This window comes from Nymphaea colorata, chromosome 12 (genome assembly GCF_008831285.2).
Source record: "Nymphaea colorata isolate Beijing-Zhang1983 chromosome 12, ASM883128v2, whole genome shotgun sequence".
NCBI lineage: Eukaryota > Viridiplantae > Streptophyta > Magnoliopsida > Nymphaeales > Nymphaeaceae > Nymphaea > Nymphaea colorata.
This window is the reverse complement of record NC_045149.1, coordinates 5849776-5875486: the sequence shown is the minus strand read 5'-3', so window position 1 is coordinate 5875486 and position 25711 is coordinate 5849776. Positions and strand designations below refer to the sequence as shown.

The 25711-nt window shown below is 39.8% G+C and overlaps 2 protein-coding genes across 2 annotated transcripts; one reads left to right on the top strand and one right to left on the bottom strand.

The window, feature by feature from the left end:
• Positions 1 to 1432: 1432 nt before the first annotated feature.
• Positions 1433 to 10788, top strand: LOC116265497 (uncharacterized). The gene is made up of 4 exons (XM_031646145.2): positions 1433 to 2996; positions 3111 to 3635; positions 4117 to 4584; positions 10398 to 10788. The coding sequence occupies exons 1-4, from the start codon at positions 1542 to 1544 to the stop codon at positions 10710 to 10712; spliced, it is 2763 nt and encodes a 920-aa protein (XP_031502005.1). The 5' UTR covers positions 1433 to 1541; the 3' UTR covers positions 10713 to 10788.
• Positions 10789 to 20654: 9866 nt separating this feature from the next.
• On the bottom strand, positions 20655 to 25169 carry LOC116265498 (glucan endo-1,3-beta-glucosidase 13-like). Its single transcript, XM_031646146.2, has 4 exons — positions 24933 to 25169; positions 22453 to 22794; positions 21507 to 21537; positions 20655 to 20828 (listed from the first exon to the last, which is right to left on the bottom strand). Exons 1-4 carry the CDS (start codon positions 25072 to 25074, stop codon positions 20714 to 20716), a joined length of 630 nt encoding a protein of 209 aa, XP_031502006.1. The 5' UTR covers positions 25075 to 25169; the 3' UTR covers positions 20655 to 20713.
• Positions 25170 to 25711: the final 542 nt, after the last annotated feature.

The window sequence follows — 25711 nt, the reverse complement described above, 5'->3', positions numbered from 1 at the left end:
TTGGAATGCAAAATCTGGCGATGAAATGAAAAAATGATCAACTGGTTGCAATGATAACGAAAAGCGAGGGAGAGCGTGATGAAGAGGCGATAGCGAGGGAGAGGAGCGCGATGGAAGAAGCCCTAACGGGCAGAAAAAAAAATCATCGAAAAAAAGTCGGACCTTTACGGTGATGGCGACGGCGACGGGTAGGACCGAAGGCTGACGAGGAGGACCGATGGCTATGCAACGGTGATGGGGAGGACCAGAGGAGGCAGCTGAGGACCAACGAGGAGGATGAGAGGAAGCAGTCTCGACGATGGAAATGAAACTTTTAACAACAAAAAGTTCAAAACCCTTACTTAAATTTATTTTTGTAAAAAAAAAAATACTATAATAGTAATATCGGGCTTCTCGAGCCGCCGACGATCACAGCGGCAAGCCCGAGCCCGACCCGTTATTTACCGGGCTGGGCCAAGCCCGATAAAAAAGCCCAAAACTCAATTTTTCAAGGCCCCAACCCGGGCCCGTGGCGGGCTGGGTATCGGATACCCGGTAGTGGCCCGGCCCGGCGCCCAGGTTTACCCACCACCCCTGTGTCCTCCGTCTAGGAGACGCCCGACGTGACCCTCTTTGGCATCCACGACAACAGGAGGGCTGGCCACCCTCTCTCCCCGTCGGTCGACGGCACTCCCTCCGCCACTTTTCTTTTTTGACATCAGCAGCACAGGCATCGCCCCATGCCATTGATGGGAGGGGTGGACGACCCTACGGGCCTACGGCTAGTGTGGTAGAGAAGAGAAACGTATAGTACGAGAGAGAAAAAAAAAGTTTATTGAATCCACACAAAACTTGATTGAATCTATTCATGAGAAAAACCATTAGAAAAACAAGAGCAAAAAAAAGTAATATTCAAGCACACATTCAATGGTTTAACAATGAACAAATGCTTGATGAAACTTAATATTCTTAAAAATGATACATACTCATGCTGAATTGTCAAATTATAACAAAAGTAGGAGTAGAAGCTATCTCAATCAATCTTCAAGAAAGGGACGACAAAATCTAGGAGCATAATCCTTGGAGGTCTTTATGTAAGACGGGGTCTTTTTTAAATGAGGAAAAAAAAATTTGATTTTTTTTTTGGTATATGTAACACATGTATATATAATATAGGAGACCACTACCTTTTATATTTTAAATGTAGTTTATTGTAAAATCTGAAATTATTTACAATTATCTACATGTATATATGTTCAACGTAATAGATTAATTTATAAATATTTACTCTCAAATAGCAATTCGAAATTATTAATCACGCAGCCTACTAGGACGAAATCCATCGCAATAAGCTTCGAGATTCGATCCGGAAACCGGTTGTGATAAGACTGGTGCTCAGCTTCGGACGTTCGGAAACCGATTTTATTCGCAAAACGAATTTGATAGCGTCGGTGTCAATAAGTGCAAAATATGGAACGATAAGTTCTCTCTCTCTCTCCGTCTCCGTCTCCTCCTCTTCTGAGTCCCGGCGGGTGCTACAGCTGCCCGCCTTTTGTCCAGCAATGGCTACAATTCCTATTTCTTACTGCACTTCCGTAAGAAAACCTCATCTCTACACAAAATTCTCTTTCTTTGCCATCTCTTCAAGAATCTCGAGATTCCGTATTGTCTCCTCTGCGGTTAGACCTCCATTAAACGGACAGGATGAGTGGCTGAGGGCCTTGGATTGGCATATGATCTGCAACCGGCTGTCGGAGTTCACATCTACCACCATCGGACTCAGCGTCACTCAGAACGGAAGTGTACCCTTCGGACGAACACGTGAGGAAAGCCAAGAGCTTCTACGCCAGACAATGGCTGCAGTTCAACTTCCTCGCCCACTTGATTTTTCTGGCATTTTCGACATCTCGAGGGTCGTGGAGGCCTCCCTTTCAGGGAAATTATGCAACATCCAGGAGCTCTGCACCGTCCGGCGGACTCTTGAGTCTGCGCGAAGCATCCTTGTGCAGTTGGAAGCGGCTTCCTCGCATGGATCTTCCAACAGGTACAACCCTCTTCTTAAGCTATTCGAGGGCTCAGATTTCTGCGACAAATTGGAGTCCCAAATTGGCTTCTGCTTAGATTGTAGCGTTTCTGTGGTTTTAGACCGAGCAAGCGAGAAACTCAAAGACATCCGGGCGGAAAGGAGGAAGAACATGGATGAGCTGGAGACCCTACTGAAGGGCATAGCGGAGATGGTCTCGAGGTCCAAAGGCGTTAACGTTAAGCCTCTGATTACCAGGCGGCGGTCTCGAATGTGCGTGGGCGTTAGAGCTACGCACAGGTCCCTGCTCCCTGATGGCGTAATCCTGGACGTTAGTAGCTCGGGGGCTACCTACTTCATGGAGCCGAGGGAGGCGGTGGAGTTGAACAACAAAGAAGTGAGGCTATTGAACGCAGAGAGAAGCGAGGAGGTCGCCGTACTGAGCATGCTGACAGCTCTCGTGGCGGAGTCCGTCGCGAAACTGAGAGGGCTAATGGACAGGATCCTGCAGTTGGATCTTGCATCTGCGAGGGGTTCGTATGCAAGATGGTTGGACGGCGTCTGCCCCGATCTAGTTGATTGTCGCAGAAACGATGGAGCCCAAGAAGAAGATGAGAAAAGGGATGAGTTGTCTATCGACATCGAGAGCATTCGGCACCCTCTTCTGGTTCGGTCAGGCTTGCCTTCATTGTCGAAGAACCGCCATCACCCTTGTCGTTCAGATGAACTGGAGGGAGCTGGTGATTCTTCTCCGATGGAACGGGATGGACTGTTAGGAGATGAAAAGGAGTTTCCCGTCCCTTTAGATATAAAAATAAAAAATGGGGCCAAGGTGGTGGTTATTTCCGGACCAAACACTGGAGGAAAAACTGCAACCATGAAGACGCTTGGGTTGGCATCTCTCATGGCTAAGGCGGGCATGTTTCTGCCTGCGAAGAACCAGCCAAAGCTGCCATGGTTCGATTATGTTCTAGCCGATATTGGAGATCACCAGGTACCACATTTCTGGAATTTATTGTTTGGTCAAGGCCCAGCAGCTTTATCACTTTCTAACTATAAATTCTCTCTCTCTCTCTCTCTCTCTCACACACACACATAATGAATGAAGTCATTGGAACACAATTTATCGACCTTCAGTGGGCACGTTTCTCGTCTCTGTAAGATACTGGCAACGGCTTCACCGCAATCACTTGTTCTCGTTGATGAGATCGGAAGTGGCACCGACCCCTCAGAAGGTGTGGCTCTTTCCGTCAGCATCCTACAGCATCTTGCGCATAAAGTTAATCTGACGGTGGTGACTACCCATTGTACGGACTTGAGTCGACTTAAAAATTCAGATGCCCGGTTTGAAAATGCAGCCATGGAGTTCAGTTTGGAGATACTGCAGCCTACGTACCGGATTCTGTGGGGAACAACTGGAGATTCAAATGCCTTAAGTATAGCTAGACGAATTGGCTTTGATAAAGCAGTGCTGAACTGTGCACATGAATGGATCGATAAGTTGATGCCTAACAAAAACAAGGAATGGAAATGTCTTATTTATCAGTCCTTGCTCCAAGAACGGGACAAGCTCCACACTCAAGCCAGTAAGGCTGCAGCAGCGACTTCGGAGATTGCTCAGCTTTATCAGGAGGTATGCCTTGAAAAGAGTAAAATGTGAAGTTAATTAGTTCATGTATCTGAAATCATACTTTCACTGGAAAGCTTTTGCCTAATTATTGTGGTAGTCAGCTCATCTACTCTAGGAATTTTAGCTACACTGGTTTTAGTTATGGCCATTTTCTTCCCCCCTTCACAAAATAAACTGTCATTCTTTGTGAACAATGTAATAAGCCTGAACCTGATGCTATAGTTGTCAAACTGGGACCTATTAGGTATAAGCGAGGAGGTCTTAGTATACAAATGAAGCCGGTCTGTTGATAGCAACAGAAAACACATGGGGATTGTATTGAAAACTACTCTTTCAAGCAACCTGCCAGTACTCTCACTGCATTTTAGGGATCCGGAGGAAAACAAAGTAGCTTTGACTTCATTTCACCCAATTTTGCTGATATTCATCCAAGAATCCTTGTCATATTGCACTTGACTTGCTACATCCTCTATGTTCTTGGCAGATCCTTGGCGAGGCTAAAGATCTTGATTGGCGTGAAGCAGCTTTAGAAGCATTGGTCTCACAGCAGGTCCAAGACGAGACCAGAAGAGCCAAGACACAAATTAATGATGTATTGATGGGCTTTGAGGGAAAATTAAGCACCAGTAATTGTGATCTGGTTAATGCATTGATAAAAGAAGCTGAAATTGCCATATCATCAATAGTTGCTGCACACGAATCCACTCATGAAATTGCTTCATTCTCAAAATCAGGTGGTGGAAATTCTTACATCCCAAAAGTTGGTGATCGTGTCCATGTAAGAGGATTGGGAGATAAATTAGGAACCATTGTTGAAGCACCATGTGGGGATGATACTACTCTCGTGCAGTATGGGAAAGTAAGGCTGCGTGTGGGCAAGAATGACCTCAAATTGTTCCCTATGAGTAAAAGTATTAGTGCAGTTGATAGAGTCACGAGATGGCAAGGACAGGTAATCTAGGAAACTGGACAGACGAAAAAAAAAAAATTCTTCTCCGTTCATTCTCTCTCCCTCTCTCTCTTACACACACACACACATATTTATTATTGATCTGAGTGTGTCATGCATCCAGATGCTTCTTGGAAATTCATGGGGAACCAGGGGAATGATTATATCCAACAAAATGAAGAAAAATGAAAGTCGACCCTGTGTTCTTGAGGACAGAGAGAAATGGCTTATCATATGACATACAAAGCAGAAATAAAGTGTTATAGAAGACTGAATATAATATTTGTTCTAGCCTACACTGCATTTTGAAAAAAAATAGCAATTGGACAACAAAAGGAAGCTCAAAAACAGTAAGCAAAACTAACTGTGGTTTTGGCTGGTTATGCCTACATCCACCGCCCTCTAATATCTCTCTATGTCACTTACCTCAAATGAGAGATAGTGGTTCCTTAAATTGCTATCTTGCTTGCATATACATTTTATTTATTCTTACATTTAAAAATAGTTGCATTTGATTTTGAGTCTGTTCCATTTTCATAGGTATTGTTGTTGGGCTTGTTTTTTGTCTTTGGGTTGCTACCTTTAGCTGTTTCTGCATTTGATATTGCTGTAACTGGCTTGGTAGTCAAAATCAAAGCTATGTGTTATGCCTACACCCTGGGTGCCCACCTTTTCAACTAGACTTAGTGATATGAAGTATAGTCACAGAAAATGCATTTTTTTCAGGAAAAAAACACAAAAATGCGATAAATGAACTAGCCGTTTAAAACAAAAAGAAAATGCGTTTTTTTTTGAAAAAAACGTTAAAAACGAAAAAAAAAACATGTTTTAAATCCGTTTTTCACACTCTTTTTCGTGTTTTTTTTAGTTTTTTTTTCAGTTTTTTCATTTTTTTAGTTTTTTTAATGTCAAACAATTTTTTTTCATTTTCTATTTTATATTTGTTGCAAATCTACTTATCTTTTGATGTTTATGTTATTAGTTTCTCACTTATTCTAATTTTCCCCCATTTTTAGTTTTTTAAAATTTGTAAAAATTTACAGTATTTTTTCCATATTTTTCTCGTTTTTTTCAAGTTCGCCGTATTATACCCGAGAAAAACCTCGCCGTTTAAAACTCTGAGACGTTATTTGTGACTCATTATGAAGTATGAACCACCTTTTCGACTAGGTTGAGTGATACAGACCTATCACAGTTCACGGAGGCTTTAGCATTGTGCTAAGAGGTATGTGGGCTAGATTTTGCTTAAGACTATGAGGGCTGAAGCTAGCACCCTCAGGGCCAGTAGACCCCAAGTGCTGTTGTCCATAGGACCGTAGGGTTGCTTGCTATGCAGGAGGCAGAGTGGTGGAGGAGTGTCTGTGGCTCAACACATTGCAATGCATGTTTAGACGTAGCATTGAGGCCAGACAATACAATATCAGGTGTGGCAGTCAAGGCAGGAGCAGATGGAGCGGCTATCGTCGAGCAAGACGTGGGCATGCCATCAGGATTCAGGGCTGAAGGTTCCACTGCGGCCAAGGGCATTGAAGCCACATTGGCAGGGACTGTCAATCGTGACCAAGCATCGATCATCGCAACAATGTGAGCGCTCATGGAAAAATGGTGCACAACAGCCACAATGCTTCAATGATCTCCTATACTTTGGAATTGTGCTTGGCCCACCTACCGTGGTTAGGCTAGACCAAGTACCACAGGTATGGCCATTAGGTTTATTCTTGAGAGGGACTTGGGCTGTGGGAGACAAGAAGCTTCAAGCCTAAGGGGGTTACCTTCTACAGGCCATTGTGGCCAATGGGGAGATTGATAGGGCCAGTCTACTTGTAAGCCTGTAAAAAGGGCCTTGTTTTTCACTGCGAGGGGGATTGATCTCGGGAATGAGAATTGGGCTTAGGCTTTTCCCTATTCTAGGGGTCTTGTGGGTGTGACTATTTAGGAATAAGGGATGAGGTGGCATTCGGCGACCCACCATTCAGCCTAGCTAGCTGAGAATAGCAGCCATCAAAGGGGCTCCTAGGGCTTCCATGGCATAAGGGATGTTTTGGCTTTTGCTTGCTAAGGTCCAACAACTTGTTTCAATCATGCATTCCTAGGCCTAGGAGCCTGTTCAGCCACATCCGAGTAAGAGTTAGTGGTTGCTTGGGGCCATGAATTTGTTCTTGGCATGGGTCGATCAACCAAATTCCATTGGTGCCATACCTAGCACTTGTCTCAGTAAGGTATGTGTCTAGGGCCATATCTTGGTGCTTGCCTAGGAAATTGGGCTGAAACTTCAGTAGTCACTCTATATTTGATTGCTCTGCCTTACCTCTAACTGGTGGTTGAGAAAAATATAGCTGAGTTTGTGACAGCCAAGAGGGTGCCTCAATGCAGCATCTGACACATTAGAGCATGCCTAATGTCTTGTTGAATTCCTAGTGTATTTTAGGAGCATCCAGTGGCCGGACTAGCTTTGTGGGGCCTTGTTCAACTTACCAAAGCTAAGGGCATGAGCAGTTTTCTCTACTTCACTGTTTTTGGCATTCTTCATGATTTATTCCTGGCTTTTGTTAGGGTTTTTCTTCTTTCTTTGGGATTTTTTTTTTGAAGAGGGGGGGGGGGTGTTGAGTTGGACTCCTACTAGTACAGTTTCTTTGATACACAACCATGCTAAGAAACTAGTCACCAACGCCGTCTAAGATGGATGCCATTTGTGTAGGTTTTTAAGAAGCCTTGAGATGGTGACCAAACTGAAGATTGGCCTGAATCGACAGGGGTAAAGCATCCACCTCTGGCCCAGAAAGTCTATAGCCCAGCTGGATGAATTTGAAAGGCAGTTGGATGGACTGAGAGTTGGGGATGATGGATTTTTGGACCCAGACTTGATCGTTTTGGTTGATCTAGTTCCAAAGGAAGAGGAGTTGGCCAAGATCGTGCATGTTGGTGCTAGCCACAACGGTCCTGATGGCAAGCTATGGGCACAAGCCATTAGGGTTCAACACAAAAGATAGAAGGCACCGTTGAGGCTGAGGGTGCTGAAGCCGTGTTGACAGGAATTGCTAATTGTGGCTGAGCTTGGCTTGATGGCAATGCTGGCAATGCAAGGTACCACAGTAGTATGGTGCATAGCCGCCACAATGCTTCAAGGATCAGCTCTCTCTACCATGGGTAGGTGTGCTTACCCACTTGTGATGGTCAGGCCGGGGCCACATACCATTGACAGGATTGTTAGGGCCATTCCTGAAAGGGACATGGACAGCTGGTGGCAAGAGGCTTAGGGCCTAAGGGGTTTATCTTATGTAAGCTATTATGGCCAAGGGGAGACCAGTAGGGGTGGTCCACTTATAGGCTCTCCATTCCAGGGGTCTTATGGGAGTGAAAACTTAATAGCACGGGATGGAGTGGCATTCAGCAATCCTCTGCTCTGCCTAGCTAGCTGAGACTGGCAATCGTCGATGGGGCTGCTAGGGCTTCCATGTTCTAGGAGGTGTTTCAGCCATTTTTGGTATCCAAGATCCCAACTCGTCTTCAATCATGCATTCCGTGGTCTAGGAGGCGCCTTCTCAGCCATATCTAGGTAGCATCAGTCGGTTATGGGGTGAATAAGTGCCTATTGGTAAAAACCAGAGCTGGACAGCAGCTAGAGATGCTTCAATATAATAAACTTGAGGGCACCAGCCTCACCATGAACTCACGCAAGAAAAACATCAAACTAGAGGTGCACAAACTTGTATTGCTGAATCTTAAAGTACAACAGAAAAACAGGCCTCAAAGCGTTGCAAAGCATGTGAATAGTCACCCTTTACATAGAGGGTGATGACACAAGAAGCATAGAACTAGACGTTGGACTAGTTTGAATGGCTAGAAATCTAGCCGTTGGGACTAGTCAACTCCCAGTCAAAGTCAAAAAGGTCAAAACAGAAAAGAAAACAGAAAATAAGAAACAAGGAAAATACATAAAAAAAAGGAAAAATTACATAAAGATCCTAAGTACCAGAATATATATATATATATATAAAAGACATATATTAGCTGACTAATATCTGAAATATATATATATATATATATATATATATATATATAATGTAAATCTGGACACATACATTCTAACAATTGGCACCAGTGCCTAGCTCTTGTCTCAGTAAGGATGTATCTAGGGCTATATCTCAGTACCTACCTGGTCCACGAGGTTGAAACTTTGGAAGCCACCCTGTATTTAATTGTTTTGCCTCACCTCCCAAGTGGTGGTCAAGGAATTGATGAGTCTGAGATAGACGGAGGATGCTTCAATCTAGCTTGGGATACGGCTACAGCACACCTATTGCCATGCTGAATTCTTGATCATACTCTATCCATGTCCAACATCTGGGCTATCTTAGTCTAGTTCGAGTCCTATGCTAGGGGTGTCAGAAATTTCTGCTACTGTGGGATTCTTGACATTCTTGATAGGCTGAGGGACTTTGGTCCTTGGATGGGCTGCTGGAGGGACTTCAGTCCTCGGCTACTGGCCTGCCTTTGGGGCTCCTATCACTAGTCTATTGAAATGCCTTATTAAATGTTTTTCTCCTATTTGCTTCTCCTTTTTTATTTTTCCTTTTTCTCTTTCCTTTTGTTTCTTTCCCTTTGTCTTCTTATTTTTATTTATTTTTTTCTTTTCTCCTTCACCCTTCTCCCTCTTTTTCCTCATTGTTTTTCTAGGCAATGCCTAGGCCTTTTTGATGGGTCACCTAGGACTACTAAGGTAGTTGATGGGTGTCGGACCATCTAGGATGTGTCTGCATTTGGGACATGTTGTTTTAACATCATTTATGTAGAAGGGAATACCAAGCATTCAGTTTATAAACTACACCACAACTGGCTTCTTTTCATTATGATCTCAAGCTGCAAATTTTATCCTCCATTCTCTTTGAACATACTATATGTTGCCACAGTGCTCCAACCTCATTAAAGAGGTTGCCTGGACTATCATAAAGCCTGTTCACCATTATCTGGTGGTATATGCAACTGGCAACATTCAGCACCCCTTTCTTTATCTCATTCAGCACCTTCATGTTGGTCTATGACTTGTTTCCTGGGAAATAACTTCATTCTGTCTGCTGAATAGGACAAATGGCCAGTTGAAGGCAGACCATCCATTTCTCAGTAGACAGCCTTATTAGTGAAATGCACGTTTGCCCACCTAATGAGCATCTCCTTCATCTCTGCTTGAGGTTTAAACCTCGTTCCAAATTGATGTCCAGCATGCTGTCAATCTCCCTTAGCTACCTTGCATTTCCCAACCAGATGTTTGGAGGATTCTTCTTTATATTTGCATAGGCTGCACATATTAGCTAATTGAACCCTGAAGCTTTGCAAACTTGAGAGGGTTGGAAAATGGTTCATTGCTGTAATTTTAAGCATGGTCACTGGCAGAGGGTGATGACATGGATACCATATCAATTGGTGGCCTTGCAATATTCCACTGATGCTCCCAACCTATTGCAGTATTAGAATTACTTGAGTTAAACCATGGGAGGCACTGAGGCAATCCTCTGAGTCCAACTCGGATCATTATATTCTTCAAGATCTTTGGAATCTGCTGCACGAAAGGTGACAAACATCTGGAAGCATCATTAGCACCATTGATAGCTTTTCTTGATCAAATGACTATGCGTGTGATTTTTTATGTTGATTATGTATTTCATCCTGTAAGAAATCAAGTGGCTGGTAAAATGGAAGGATGAATGTGCTGTATTGCACTGCTCCTGTTATTTTCCTAAATATGCCATAAAACATGTTTCTCCATGACCTCTGATTTAGTAGAAGTTATATAAAATTATTAACATCCACTGATTCAGGCACCGCGACGATTTGCAAAGGCCTCTCTGGTGGAAGAAAAAGGCAATGAAGGAATGGCCTTCTTTGCACCTGCTGTGCAGACATCAAAGAACACGGTGGATTTACGTGGTATGCGAGTGGAGGAAGCAGCTCACCATCTGGACACAGCTCTTTCATCTTGCAGGCCTCTTGAGGTACTCTTTGTTGTTCATGGAATGGGTACTGGTGTGGTCAAGGAGCGTGCCTTAGACATACTCAAAAACCATCCACGTGTTGTGAAATTTGAACAAGAAAGCCCTATGAATTATGGCTGTACAATTGCATATATAAAATAAATTGTGATTTACATATTAAATATTCACCATTGTAGATATTTTAATTTTAAAGGAGAAAATTGGCTTTTGATTTTCAGATATTTATTTGAGCATTTTTCTTCTCATGCTTTCTTGTTAGTTAACAGTTGCCTCTATTTCTCTGCAAGTGCCAAATTGAAACGCTAGAATATGATGCTTTCTCTACCTAATAGCCATGTTGCTTCTTTTACAAGCTGATGCTTGTTTCCTCTAGTTTTCCGCTCTTATTCTGAGGTTTACCAATATCTTGTTCAAGGATCTGTGTTGTCAGGAAAATTCAATGTGGAAAACCTTGTCAGTAATTACTGTAACCTGCAAAACGTGTTGAATGTTTGAACTGCTTTGCCCATGACAGGGCACAATCCACTTTATTTGGGCTTGGATGAGGATCCACGTACATTTAGAATAGGTGCTGAGGGAAGGAGAAGTTACTCCTGCTCTCCTCTGTGATGGAGAGAGTACAAATTCCAACCTTTGATTGATATGATGGGGCTATCGTGACGTTGACTAGTTGCATTGACAATTTAAAAGTCTGATGAGAATGATCTCAATCTGGAGACTTGTCTTTCAAGATAGGTGTCCTACAATATTCCCAACTTATTTAAGTTGGCAGGCATCATGTTATTTCGAGCTTTATGTGCTCACATTGCATACAAGCAGAAAGCCAAAAGCTTTATCACCAATTCTCAGGAGTGATGTGCGAAAGGGGTTGGCATGGTACGAAGGGAGCTGGGGTGCTAGGTTGCAGTTGGTATTTAGAAACACATGAGCGCCTTTCTCTCCCCTTATGCAAACTGAAGCAAGGAATGCCCCTTGGGGGTTTAGGGAGGTTCATCATAGGGGTTTTACTACCCATCTCACCAGAGTTGATATTGATGATGACCTCATCCTTCAGTCACTGATGCATTCTATTTGGCCACATGCATGATTTTGGATAATAGCACCACTTCTATGATCCAATTGCTCAAAAATAGTACCCCAACCACACCATCTATTTATGTTTTGCTGTTTTGAGATACCGATTCTATCTTTCTGTCCCAAATGTTTCTTTCTCCTCTATTCCCAAAAGAGGTTGCTGGAAAATATGACCAGCTAGTCTAACGTGAAAGCCCAAGAATTTGCAACCCTTGACAATAAAAGAAATCTGCTTGGAGTTGCATGTGCATTATTGAAGTCACAACTGATCGAGCTATTGAACACCAGTTACACCACACAAATTAGTCTCTTGACAAAGTGAATAATGCAAGTTTGTGAACCCATCTATCTATCTAGTTTTTGTCATTGGCATCCAATTTAGGAAAGGTTGTTCCTGCTGATGAAGTGTGTGCATGATTTATCCTTGCATGGGTCAGTTTTTTGCATGTATGAATTTTTTCTTGAGCCATGAAAAGTTTTCTTTTATTGCATGCTTAGATACTTTGACTATGCATATAACATTCGGAGATGCCTAGACATAGTCAAGTCCCTTGGGTTCACCAGGTGAGCTGAACCCATGCCTAGGGTGCAATTTTGGCCCACTCAGCATGAAACAAGTTGCTTGATTTCAATGCTCTGAAAGTATCATTGAGAAATAGCTATAATGTTAAGTTGTTAACCAGGAAGTTAAATGCAATTACACATTTTTTATGGTTCTAACTCAAACTAAGCAACAGAAGCAACTGGGAAATTGGATTATTTATATGTATATTACTGCATCAATATTGTTTATCAAAAAAGTGGAGGTCTGCATAGGTCCTTTCATGTGATAGGTGCCGAGTGAAGCAAAGTGAGTGTTTGATTCATGGGCAAAGGGTAGGATATAATTAGTTACATGATTTTTTGTTCCTTTACAGGTCCATTATGAATTATCTATGGGATTGTCATGTTTATCTATATATATATGATATCCCAATGTCAAGTTTGGAAACTTAAATATCTAAGTTACTGCAGTTACACTTTTGAAGAGATTCTTTCTTGCTTGGTTATGAAATATTGCCAATACTGGCAATCTGAAATGACACAATATTAATGTTTTTTTGTAGTTCAAAAATAGTCAAACTATCATGACATATTCAAGATGCTATTAGGACATGCATTATTGCAATATATTAAAAAAAATTGTTTTTTTAGATGTTTTAAGTCTTTTAAATGTACATTTTAAATATTTATTTTTTCTAATAAAAAATACCTATATAAAGATTATTAGTCTGTTAAGGTTTAGAAATTCGATGTTTTTAGGTTTCTTCAATAAAAACTAATTCCAAACAAAAGAAAATGATTGACACCTAAAGCATTCTGCAACCTTCCTCTTTGAAGGATGGTCAACTTGAAAAACGCTCTACCACATACTTGCAATCATTTACCTATTTCTTTGGTTACCTGCATTAGGGTGTGGAGGAGTTGGGTGTAGATGGAGCTGTTGAAAAGGTTTTCATGATTCCATATCATCTAGCTCCAATCTTCATCCAGCTATCCTCAACTACAGTTGGCTAACTTGCTGCTTCACTTTGCATGGTATACTACAAGAGAAAGAGAGGACAGCAACGGACAATTTAGTCTTGTGATGCTTCTCTACCCATGCAACAATAACACTTGTGGCGAGGGGGGATGTAAAAGTGTTTTTTGTGAAATTTCCAAAAGTTGTGTATTAAGTCTGAAGAATTTTAAAAGGGGTAGACATTACAGTTTTTCATCTTCATTTTCGAACTTCTTTTTGTGCTGCTAGTATCTCCTCCTCCAGTGATTTAGCAGTTCGTCTTCCCTTTGATGGTGGTCTACTTCGTGTGCTTGGGAGATGATCGTGTGGGCACCAGATGTTGTTTAAGTGTTATCTGGTACTTCTCAAGTGTTACATGCTGCTATCTAGGTGGTTTACATGCAAACCCAGTGCAAAAACCAGCAGATGTTAACATATAATTATGATCACTAAGTATTTGGCACATATCATCACTGAGTATCCAATGGAATGCTAACATACCATCACTGAGTATCTGGCACATCCTGGTTTTTCATTCAAACCAAAAACTTTCTGTGCATGAACAAAGATTAGAGAGACAACAGATCTTGTGAGAGGAAAATGGCAAAGGAAGAAGAGATCATACTCCACATGGTGACCAAGCTAGCTGCTCCCAATGCAGTCATGGCATCCATCCCTCAATTCCATGTGATTAAGCAAAAGGCTGCACAGATGCCCTGGTAAGAAACGACCCTATCTTGTTCTACACTAGCTTCCTTCTCTGTTTTCCCTCTCATATTCGGCAACTTCTGTAGATAATAGATGTTTCTCATTCCTAATTTTGAAATTAATTCTACATTGCATGCATTTAGAAACTTATGCTTGGTAATTTTTTTTTATAGAAAATCAAACTATTTGTTGGGATTTCTTGTACTTGTTGACCAATCTACGATTGCTTGGACCTTTGAAGGGTCAGTCTTTACATCATATGCGGAAGAAGCCCAAAAAAATAAGACTGGAGACAAGAAAGCACACTTCTTACCGCTCACAAAAAGCTTTTCTTTTCTGAGAACTATTAAAAATTTAAAACCTGTTTCAAATGTGCCGATTCTGTGAGACTGTAAACAAGAATGCCGACTCTGTGAGACTGTAAACAAGAATGTCATTAAAATATACAATTACAAATTTCTCAAAGAATGGTCACAATACCTGTGTCATGACATGCATGAATGTGATAGGTGCATTGAATAACCCGAAATGCATGACTAACCACTCATAAAGTCCATGCATGGTTTTGCATGACTAACCACTCATAAAGTCCATGCATGGTTTTAAAAGCGGTTTTTCATTCATCTCTTTCTCAAATACGAATATAATGGTAGCTATTCTTAAAGTCAATCTTGAAAAAAACACAAAAACTGGTTAACTGGTCTAACATGTTGTTTAGCTTAGAGATGGGAAAGCGATGCTTGATTGTGATTTTATTTATGGCCCTACATATGACAAACAGGTATTTTGGTTCATCCTTCTTAGGAGTAAGAAGGGCAGACATTGTGCAAGGACTGACACTTTCCATAATGAACTCTTTTTGCAGTAACTCTCCTACCTGACACTGTATCTCTGCATTATCTGTTGGGTTCAAATGACAGGTACGCAAATTAGTCTCATATCTTCTAAACAACACGACATACATCCATGGGAGTTACATCACACCATACACTATCATTGTAATGTGGTTCCATCGAAATCTTGACTAAACACCGACTCACAATAAGACACTCGTTCCACTTCTTGAACCATGACATTCTTTAGGGATGAGGATGTTTGTCTACCTTGAGATTCAGAAGTTCAACTATGGAGGTTGACACTATGTTCTCGCATACCCCACTACCAATCACCACATCACAAATGTGACCCTCACACTTACAATGTGTGCTAAAAATGGCATTCCGCAGCCATTTGCTATTATTTGGGACACACACAGTTGATATGGCAAACTTGACAGTAACCAAATTATTGGCACCACTCCCCATCAAATTCCATGCGATCACCATTTCCTACAAGACACTCACTCGTCGATGACTGCCCATCCATGTCATGGTTATGATAATTCCACTACATGCTCATGGTCGGCTAGGTTGGTCGACTTAACTAACGGTAGGATACTGTGGAGCAATATGGCCAGACCCATGACAACAGAAACATTTAGTATAAGAACTCGAACTGCGAGTTTTGGACCTAGTAAGAAAAGGCATGACCCCCATCATTTTTGTTTTAACTATTTGGCTTGGACTTTTCTCCAGACTTTAGGGAGCTTGCTCCCCTAGCTGCAGGACGTTGCTTATACTTGTTGGACTCACTTGGCTTGGTGGGATGCTTACTAGGACGCTTCAACTTGTCTTCCACATTCAATGCACATGAGATAGCATGATCTAGAGATTTACTATGAGCATAAGTAAATTCATAAAAAATAACAGGGTGAAGTGCAGCTGTATACTTGACAATCTGCTTCTCTGGTGTCTCATGGATCTAAATGCGGAGGGAAAGCCAATGAAACTCTTTGGTCATTTGGTGTACTCCTCCATGGTGCTAGTCCCCTGATGCAGATGGATGCACTAGCGGTAGGCTTGCTACTCTTGATTGTAAGGAACAAACTTGGCACTCATCGACCGCTTCATCTCCTCCCAAAAATAAATCTTGTGTTGTCTCTGTTGGTCTCACGCTTTTTGTAGTTCTGTCCACCATATCTGCGGTAGGCCTCATAAACATGTAGCCGCAATCATCACGTTCTTCCTCTCTGCTACATCATGTAGCTCAAAGTAGCTCTCTATAGATTGCATCCAACTGTAGTAGAGTTTTGCATCCGATCTACCTATAAACTCGGGGAGATCAATTTTGAGCCCATAGGTGTTGGCTAGGTCTGATGGTTTATTGTGCCACTACGGTACTTTGCCTGGAGGGTGTGTGTGTGTCAAAAATCCTGACCATCTAACTCTGACGGGGGCTTCTTGCCCATCTCATAATGTGTGCTGTTGTGGTGTCTGTGGTCTCACAGCTGACTATCCTTGTATATTGTGTCCGGCGGTTCAAATTGAGTAGAAGGGGGTGTTTTGATATTTGGATTGCGTGGCGGTGCATGGTACTGTGGGACACTGCTTAGGGGTGATGGGTGAACATAGGTAAGCCTAGGACAACACATGTGAGGGTATATAGCTGAGGCTGGTTTACATAGGGTTCAGACTGTTCAGACTGGTGGTGGTCAGAGGTAGGTTCATGGATGGTGGAATGGTCTAGGTAGTCATAATGTAGGCTCATATTGGGATCCGGTTGAAAATCAATTGGATCAGGCTCATAATAAGCCGTCAGATCCGAATTGGAATAGGAAGAATCCACAAGGGGGTCATTGAAGGGGGTCATTGGAGATGTGGGCCTGGTCTAGGCATGCCTGGGAGCCGAAATGTATAGTTGGTCTGGATCGAGCTCAAGACAAAATTGGGGCTCTCGTCGGGTCCGATTTGGCATGGTATAGGTATTTGGATCTACATTTGTATTGAATAAATAGGTTTGAATTGGCCTCGAATCTAAAGATTCTAAACTGTGCTCGATTCTGCCTTGAGGAAAGGGGACAAACTAGTGATGGTCCCTGGTACCAAGTTTTAGAATAAGTTTTAAAAGTGTGTTTTCTCTTCTTCGTATTCTTGCTTTGTTTGTCTTCTACACTTAATGTCAGTCCAAATACTTTATCAAGAATCGAAGAGCACTTACTCCTTGCACATGTGGCTTTTTGCAGAATTGAATTTAGAGTTTGGACAAGTTTGTAGCAAGCAAACTACGATTGAAAATATACTTTTAACCTATTGTTTGGGGTGTTAAAAGAGGACATAAAATGCCAAAAGTTTAGTCCTAGATCTAAAATCCCAAGGGAGTTTGCCCCTTCTCTCTCCTATAAAGAGGACCTCAGCACCCCCTTCCCAAGACACACTTTGAGCTATTTCTTGAAAAGCCAAAAAGTTGGTAAAATTTCAATTGGGTACTTGAAAAATGGGTTTAGCTTAAAGCAAGTTAAATTTTTAAGAGAATTTTGGTCTAAATCTTGGTTATGGCTGCATTAACACTCAACCTAGACCCAGCCAGACTCAGCGTGGGGATCGTGGGAGTGGGCTTAGCCTATGCTTCAGGTAATTTCCTTTTTCCTCTTCTTTCATTTCTTATTTGCAGTTTAGTTCTTTTTGTTATGCATGCAGCATGCTTAGTTTAGTTTTGCTTTTTGCATGTGTGATTTAGTTTTCTTTTTGCTTTTAGCATGTTTAATTTAGTTTATTTCATGCTTAGTTTAGCATGTTTATTTTTTAGATTAGTTTTATTTTAATGTCTTTAAGGTAGGTATAGGGGTCAGGTATGCCTCTCTCTTCCTTGTCTCTTTCTTTTAATTTCATATTTTTGCTTATGTAGTTTTACTTAAGTTATGCATATAACTAACAAAAGTCTACCTACGTAGATTTGGATCTCAAGTATTGGATTTTGGATGCCAAGTATTATATTTTGGATCTTGGATTATGGATCTCACATCTTAGATTTACTCGAATCATAAACCGCAGATCATGGATACTGTATTTTTGGATCTTGAATCTATTATGGATTTTGGATTTCACATATTGGATTGTTGGTTGGATCTTGGATTTTGATTTAAGTTCTAGATTTTAGATATCAGATTTCATATCTCAAGCATTGGATTATAGATTTCAGATTTTGGATCTGAGCCCAGTCTTAGTAAAGACCGGACTCCAAGTCTACGTGGCTTAGTTTTACATGCATTCTTTTGGATCTAGGATCTCGATTTGCATTGATCTATGATGATCCAGACATGAACATACTTCAGATTAATTTTTTCTTGTTCATTAGTCTATTTTTTAAATCTACTTAGTTTTAAAACATGCATGATTTCAAAATTGTAGTATGTTTGCTTTCTTAGGTTTTGCACGATATTTAGACCTAGAAAACTAAACATTTTAATATAGTCATTGGTCTATTACCCCTTGTAAAGGTGCTAAGAACGGTTAGACCTCGTAGCGACTAGTCGGGTCCTTTCTTTCAGAATCCTTCTTAAAGAGATAGAGGTGAGTACATGTAATGTTATCTCATTTATTAGGGTTTGCATGTAAGGTTTGATAAAGATTGTACATATGGTAATGCAGAGCTCGTTAATAATCATGGTGCATGTCTGTTGCTTATTGATTGCCTTATTCACGGGTATGGAGTTTATATCTACTACTCTGTTACTATGGTGACTTTTCCAAGAAAGAGACTGGTGATGTTACCATTTTTTGGTGTTCTTATCTAGAGTTTATATTGTTTAGGTTTTTTACGTAATGATCTGCACTTTAAGTTGTGGTTTTCCTATCTTTTTTTTTCTGGTTGATTTTTGCCCATTGGCATGATATATAATTACTGATGGTACAACACTCACTGCACATTCCTTTTGAACTATTCCAACAATGTTATGTTAAATTGTTAATACTGCATTACGAAATTTCTCAGCTTGAATCAATACCTTCGAAAGGTAAGGTATTAGAAACAGTACACTTTTTCCTTCATTCTGCTGGAAAGGGTGCTGCACCTTCCTCTTGTAGATCCTGGTTCTGCCCTATCTTAGGGTATGGGTGCCAATGTGAGTGCTAGTACAGGTACGGGTGCAATGTACATTCTGGTTATGCCCTATATCTAGTTCTTATTCTTGCTTCTTAATCATAGTTCAGTAAATTCTAGAGCTCTTTCAGTAAAACCCCCTTTGCTATAGTTGGACATTTGATATTGCAGTTAAGATGAGGGAGTTACTTTACAGTATCAGAAGCTCTACCCATGCTGGGTTTGCCTATTGAGAACTCTGAACGGCATACATAATTTTTAGAGATATAGAGGTGTGGAGGTCATCTATGTGCATCTCCCAAAAGCTAAAGTGCTTGGTGTTATTGACAAGGTTCTCTCTCTCTCTCTCTCTCTCTCGCTCTCACAATATAGTAGAACACCTAGTCTTTTCATTTGCGAAAGGGATCATATTGCAATTATTTTGTTTAAGGGAGAAAAAAAGGGAGATCATAAAACTTTATTCAATGCATAAACTCTAGACAACACAATATAAGCAATGAACATGTTCATATCGGGGAGGTGTTTTTTCTTAAAAGAAGAAACGATATATAGCGGTGAATTTATATTACCGGTATAGCCTACAAAATATCACCGGTATTACTGCCTTTGTAATGAGCACAAATTCACCCAAGTCACCGGTAAGTGTCTTTACCGGTGATATGTATCAACTGAAATGTCACTGGTATAGGTCAAAATTTCCAACGGCCTAAGCGGTTGGCAATTTTAATGTCGACAGAATTTTCCCCAACTTTCTTGAGCCGTCGGAAGAACTCATCATTGTTGCAGTGGAAGGCATTTCTCTCCCTCATGTTGGGTTAGTCGGTGCCGCCATCGGCTGGCAGGAGAAGATGAAGCCCCTTCCTCCTCCTCTCCACCTTCTTCCCTCTTCCTCCTCCATTCCATGATCTCATCCAAAAAAAAAAAGGTAAAAATAAAGGAAAAAGTACACTTAAATAAGATTAAATGAGGGTCCTCCATAAAAAGATGGATGACCTTAGAGTCACGGTTTAGTGACTATATATATATATATATATATATATATATATATATATATATATACAGAGAGAGAGAGAGAAATGGGTAGATTACCATTCTTGAAAATGATGTTGATGTTAATGAAGTATTAGGCATAACTGAGAGGCCATTTTTATATATGCTTGTCCAAATGTAATTAAAATTTAATTTTTTGGAACATGCATAGAAAACGGTTTCTAATGAACCTTCATTAGGAATATTGGTCATTTTTAAAAGTATTTATGAATATCACCTTATGAACATTCTAAAAACAATCGGCCAGCTGTTCTTAGTTACTTTTACAGGGTGTTTGATGGTTTGGAGTTTTGATTCAAGAATTCTAAAACCATAATTTCTCCGGAATGAAATCAGAATTCCAGGTTTTAGGTTCTTAATTCTGGAAACAAAATGACAAGTTTGTTAAAAAATTCTAATTTTTTAAAAAACAAGCATTTTGATTTTATATATATATATATATATATATATATATATATATATACTTTCAACTTATTCTCCATCAGGATTTCTATCTAATTTGCCATGTAATGGTTTGGTAACCTGCTAGTATGTATATATATATTAAAACCATAAGCCATTGTTTTAAAAAAAAATAATTAACCATTGTTGATGTTTCTGTTGAATGGTATTTTTTACCCATCATACCTTTTCAAATATTTGGTTATCTGACAATATTGAAAACCAGATGCTTTCAATTTCAATTTCTTTATATAATCATGGTCGTCCAATGCAACGGAAAGCATGATGAGCATTGGGCGGTGTACTGTCATATATATATATATTATTATGACTACAGGAAAAGAGCCAAATACTGACAACCCCAAAAATGCTGTATTCTCAGTTTCTATCATCTTTGACCGTATTACAGCCGTCAGATCAACATCACTTCAAACAAAAGCAATAGAAAATAATGAAACCCAAAAAGATAAATAAAGAGCCCATGAGGGTTTCCCACAAACTTCGTCGTCCCTTCGGAGGCTACGGACCTGCATGGGCAGAAAAAATGGGAAATGTAAAAAGCTAAATCATATCAGCTTTAAAATATCAAAGTTATTTGTGAAAGTCAAAATTTTTTAATTCTTATATAATCAATTTTTTTTTTTCTTTTGTCGGCTTAGGCCTATCAGCTGTTGGCCCAATTGTTAACATCAACGGAAGGGCTGAGCCAAAAAAATCTGGTTAATAAGTATGAAATTTTAAATTTTTAAAGGGCCATCAATCTGGTAAATGAGAAAAATTACTTAAAATTATGAATATAAAAATCAGAATTTTTTCTGGGATCCATGTGGGCAGTAGCCCATGTCTGGCTCCGGCTGTCAATTTCAAGGAATGCATTTTATTGGATTAACTTTCAATTTTTAAATTGCTTTTCATAAATTTAATCATATAAATGTGTGCAAAATGTATGTAAACGCATTAATAAAAAAATATGAAAACTTGATGTCCGAATTGACTCTCATGAGTGGTCAAAGTTGAGATTTATTTTGAAATATTTTGTATAACCTTATTTATACACCATTTCATAATCTTTGTCTGAATCCTATATATTTTAAGATTCTCCAGGTAAATATAATGGTCTTATGGGGTAAGAGCAAGTGTAGTATTTGTGGATTTAAGCCAAGTCAGGGAACGAAAAGAGAAAAATGCGGGGTGGGGTTACATACCCTGCCGATGGGTAAACACACGTTCCATAACCTGTGATTATCACGGGAAAACACAAATCAGATGCAAAAAAAAGAAAAAAGAAAAAAAAAAGTAGGTGTTGCATTGAGCCGGCAACCCAGAACCTGAATTGAAAATAGCCGGCTTTCTTTGTAACTGAATGATAATTTTTTTATTTTGTATTTCTATAAAAGTCCCAAAAGGTGTATTTATAACCATTATTTTTAACAACTAAATACATCTTTTACTTAGTTATAAAAATAACCATCCAGCCCATATAAGAATCTTTTATCGGCAAATATGTATCTTAACAAAAGCAATGAAGGCAATAAGGCCGCTTGTCGGCTGACATGGCCCCATATTGGCCAGCATATTAAGAAAATAATATAAATAAATAAGTTCTTACTTGTACACTAATTTTAGAAAATTGCCGCCCCTCTACAACCGCGAGGCACCAGTTCAGGGGCAGGGGGTACTGCCGGGCCTTGGCACCTCCTTAAAATTTAGAAAAAAAAATATATGTAATTTTAAAATTATTTACTTAGTCAAATAAAAATTTTCAAAATTATATTTTGGGCTTAAATTTTAAAACTATAACCCTTCTAAAGTAAAAACAAAAGATTACATGTAATTTTTAAAATTCTTTGCTTAGCATATATAAAAGTTTTGAAAATTATATTTTGACTTTTGTTGAAATTTTAGTACTACAGTTGGGATATCTAATAAAAAAAATTTGAACCCAATCTGGTCACCGTTCATGAGACTGAGGTAAAGTTTTAAAATTTTGATTAGGATCAAAATATTATTTTTCAAAATTTTATATAAAACAAGTGAAATTTTCTCAAAATTTACATATAATTTAAAAAAAAAATTGAGGTAGAACCGGCACCCATGGGTGCTCTACCTTAGCTCCACCCGCCAAATACATAAGAATATGTGCTTGCTTACTTGGGTTCTTGGTAGTTATGGTTGCAGTTCCACCAAAGTTGCAGGAAATTGGGGAGTTCCCGTTTTGCTGGTAGTAGCTGTTGAAAGCATAGGACGCATGAGAGACGAGGGAGTCTGGCTGGTAGCAGTTGCTGCCGGGTTGCAGCGGGGAGCAATCGGCCATGCCCAGCCCGCACGCCCAATCAAGAGCGTTCTGTAGATCAACCGTTGAAACTCCGGCCCGCGCCACACACCAACTTGTCCCCTGCAGAAATGTGTTGTTCCCTTCAGGTGGAGACAGTGTTGGGATCGGATTCACCGACTCCGCTTTCATCTCCGCACTCCCATCTACGACCAAAGAGGCTAAAATGACGAAAATGGTCAACTCATGTTTTGGCACTCGCACTTAAAAGTTTATGTAGCAATCAAATAACATAAGAAGGTTTTAATTATTCTAATCGTATACTTTATCTTAATAAAAGGGGTTTTTGGTCATAGTTTAATTTTAGTAATTTCAGGCCAAGTCAGGCTGAACACTGGGTCACGCTGGCTTGGGTCCAGGCCCACCTGATGGGTCCACGCACGAGCCTGAGGACCGAACTTCAGCCCAGCCTGGCCCATTGAGGAAGCAAGTTGGCAAGGCTGACAGTGTGAAAAGTACAAAGAGGGATATGCCATCATGGGAGCTTTAGGATTTTCTAATTTTGAAATGATCCATCAGGTGAAGGGGCCAACCTAGTCTAGGTTTTGATGGACCCGGGTGACGAACTTCTACAAAAAGCCAACTCATTAGCGCTCAATAGCTCAAGTAACTGTTGGGTTTACCTTTTGTCTCAGACTGACATATGGTCCAAGCTTTAATTGCAAATTGTGGATGCACAATATTTTAGTTGTTAGGTATTTTTATTTTTTTTTTCTGGTTCCAAAACAGCTCTAGACTTTAAAAAAAAAAAAGAAACATGTGAAAGTTTGATTTTTTTTCAACACTTCTCTCCCTTATTCGGTATTATTTCAGTTGTTTATATATTTTTGAACAATGTGAAAGAATTTTTTTTCTTCTTTTAATATTTCATTTAAACTATTATGCATATTACAAGAAAAGTTGTTGAATGTTTAAAACATAAACAATAGTTGTTCACATAGTTGCCAGGATTCATAAATAAAATTCAATTTGAAGAAGCACATATATATAACTCTGTTGGTTGCATTTTTCATTGCACACGGTTTTTACTATGTATACATCTAAAACAAAGTTATGTAGAGTCACCCATCACTTATGAATGCTACTCAATTCATCTCAATCTTGATAAAAGTTGAGATAAAAATAAAGAAAAAAAAAGTGATCAATATTTTTAACAAATAATATTCCTTTACATATTTTTCTCTTTATTTCCTTTCAACTATCTATCACAATATACCAGCAACCGGTCCTTAACCCCTATCAATAGCCCCACCTTTTTCCGGCGAACACAACCGAAAAGGAAATGAGTTTGCGTCGCAGTCATTATTTGGACGTCAACATATTTGGTCTTGCAAGAATTGGCAAACTACTGGCCACTGCACCTACGACCAATGTAAGGATTGGTACAGCTGGTGAAACTGTTGGCACCATGATTCTCCACTTCCTTATGGCAACGATAAATCAACCAGCAAGAGTAAGAGCGTAGAACTTAAACTTGTTGGCAAGTTTTGCGCGGCTATACGTGCCTTCAAAAGATTTTGTATCAAAGAGAAGGCGCTACAAATCTTTAAAGGAAGCCTAGGCGGCTACATTAGGCAGCAGTCTGTAAAGAATCCACAGAACATGAAAAGGAAAAACACAATGGAAAAGATGTTGATGCCGCTAAAAGAAATAGTTTTTGGAGCTCCCCTTCCAATAAAGTAACACGACAGTTAAGTTCCATACTTGAGGAAGAAGGAAAGGGCCATTCCCCAACAGAAACAAGAAAAGTATAAAAGCATGAAGAGAACAATTGCAGACTGGTACATGTGAAAAGGATTAAAAAACGAAAATGATTTTCTGCACTGGAGAAAAGGTTATTCAACTTCATGTTATATATACTAGATAAAGAGGAATAACTGGGACAAAAATTAATGATCTGCCTGGGAGTGAAAACCAAATCCGTCAACGGGCTTGTTGATGAAGATCCCAACAAAGATAACAAATCAAACATTAGAAGAAGAAGAAGAAGAAGAAGAAGAAGAAGAAGAAGGGACGATGAACATGAGTAAAGACTTCAGAATTAGTGAAACGTGAGAAAGCCATGTGTGAGAAATGCCCCATCTAATCAACAAAAAAAGCCAATTCCAACAAATGTAATGACGAACAGAGACACGAAGGAGTAAAACACATTGGAAGCAACAAAATGAAGGAATACTTTTTCCACCATCAACTTAAAATAAATGAATGAAACAGCTACCAACATAATACGATTGCCATCAAGCTGTAAGAACTTGTGTTGGGAACACAATGGAGGTCTGCAAAGAGAACAGGAGCATACCCATGAAGAAGAAACAATGCAGTATCAAGATCCTGTTGATCGTTCCGCCATGGCTGATCCAGATTTGCTGTAGTACCGAGCCTTGCCTATCCATAATGGAAAAAAAGAAGAGGAAACCGATACGTCGTGAAGCCTTGAGCATCAAGGTTTATAGGGGAAGGCCAATGGCATCTCTGACGGCTTCTTCTTTCACAGCTGCAACTCTTGCTTTTCTCCTCTCCCTCTTTTTTCTTTACTTCCTTTTTCTTTCTTTCAAGTATACTTCGTAACGGCGGGGAATAATGGGGACGTGACAATGGTTGTTCAAAAATATTTAATGCTCCATAGACGTTTCCCGACGACGTCGGAAGAACATGTCATGTCGGATTGGGGATTGCTAATGGAGAATTAATTAGTATAAATGAGGGAATACTTAAATTCGTGGAACAGAAGAGCTTGATAAATTCTTAGAACGCCCATCGGTTCAGGCAATGGGGCAACCTCCCGATTCAAGTTTGTTTGTTCGATCAAAAGAAATAAGCAAATTAATAAGCATAAGTATCAAATGATACGTGGGACTTTGTTGCATAATAACATGTATTAAGAAGATTACATATATAAGAAAATTGAATGGTGACTAGCTTTTCAGTGTTACCCAGTTATTTAATATACACCATTCAACATGGTCAAGAGAAAAAAAAAAAAAGTGATGAGTGTTTTCATCATCTAATAGTTTATATATATATATATTTTTTCTTTTTTTTCTTTTTTCTCTCAACCATCTATCTGTCTTTTATGAA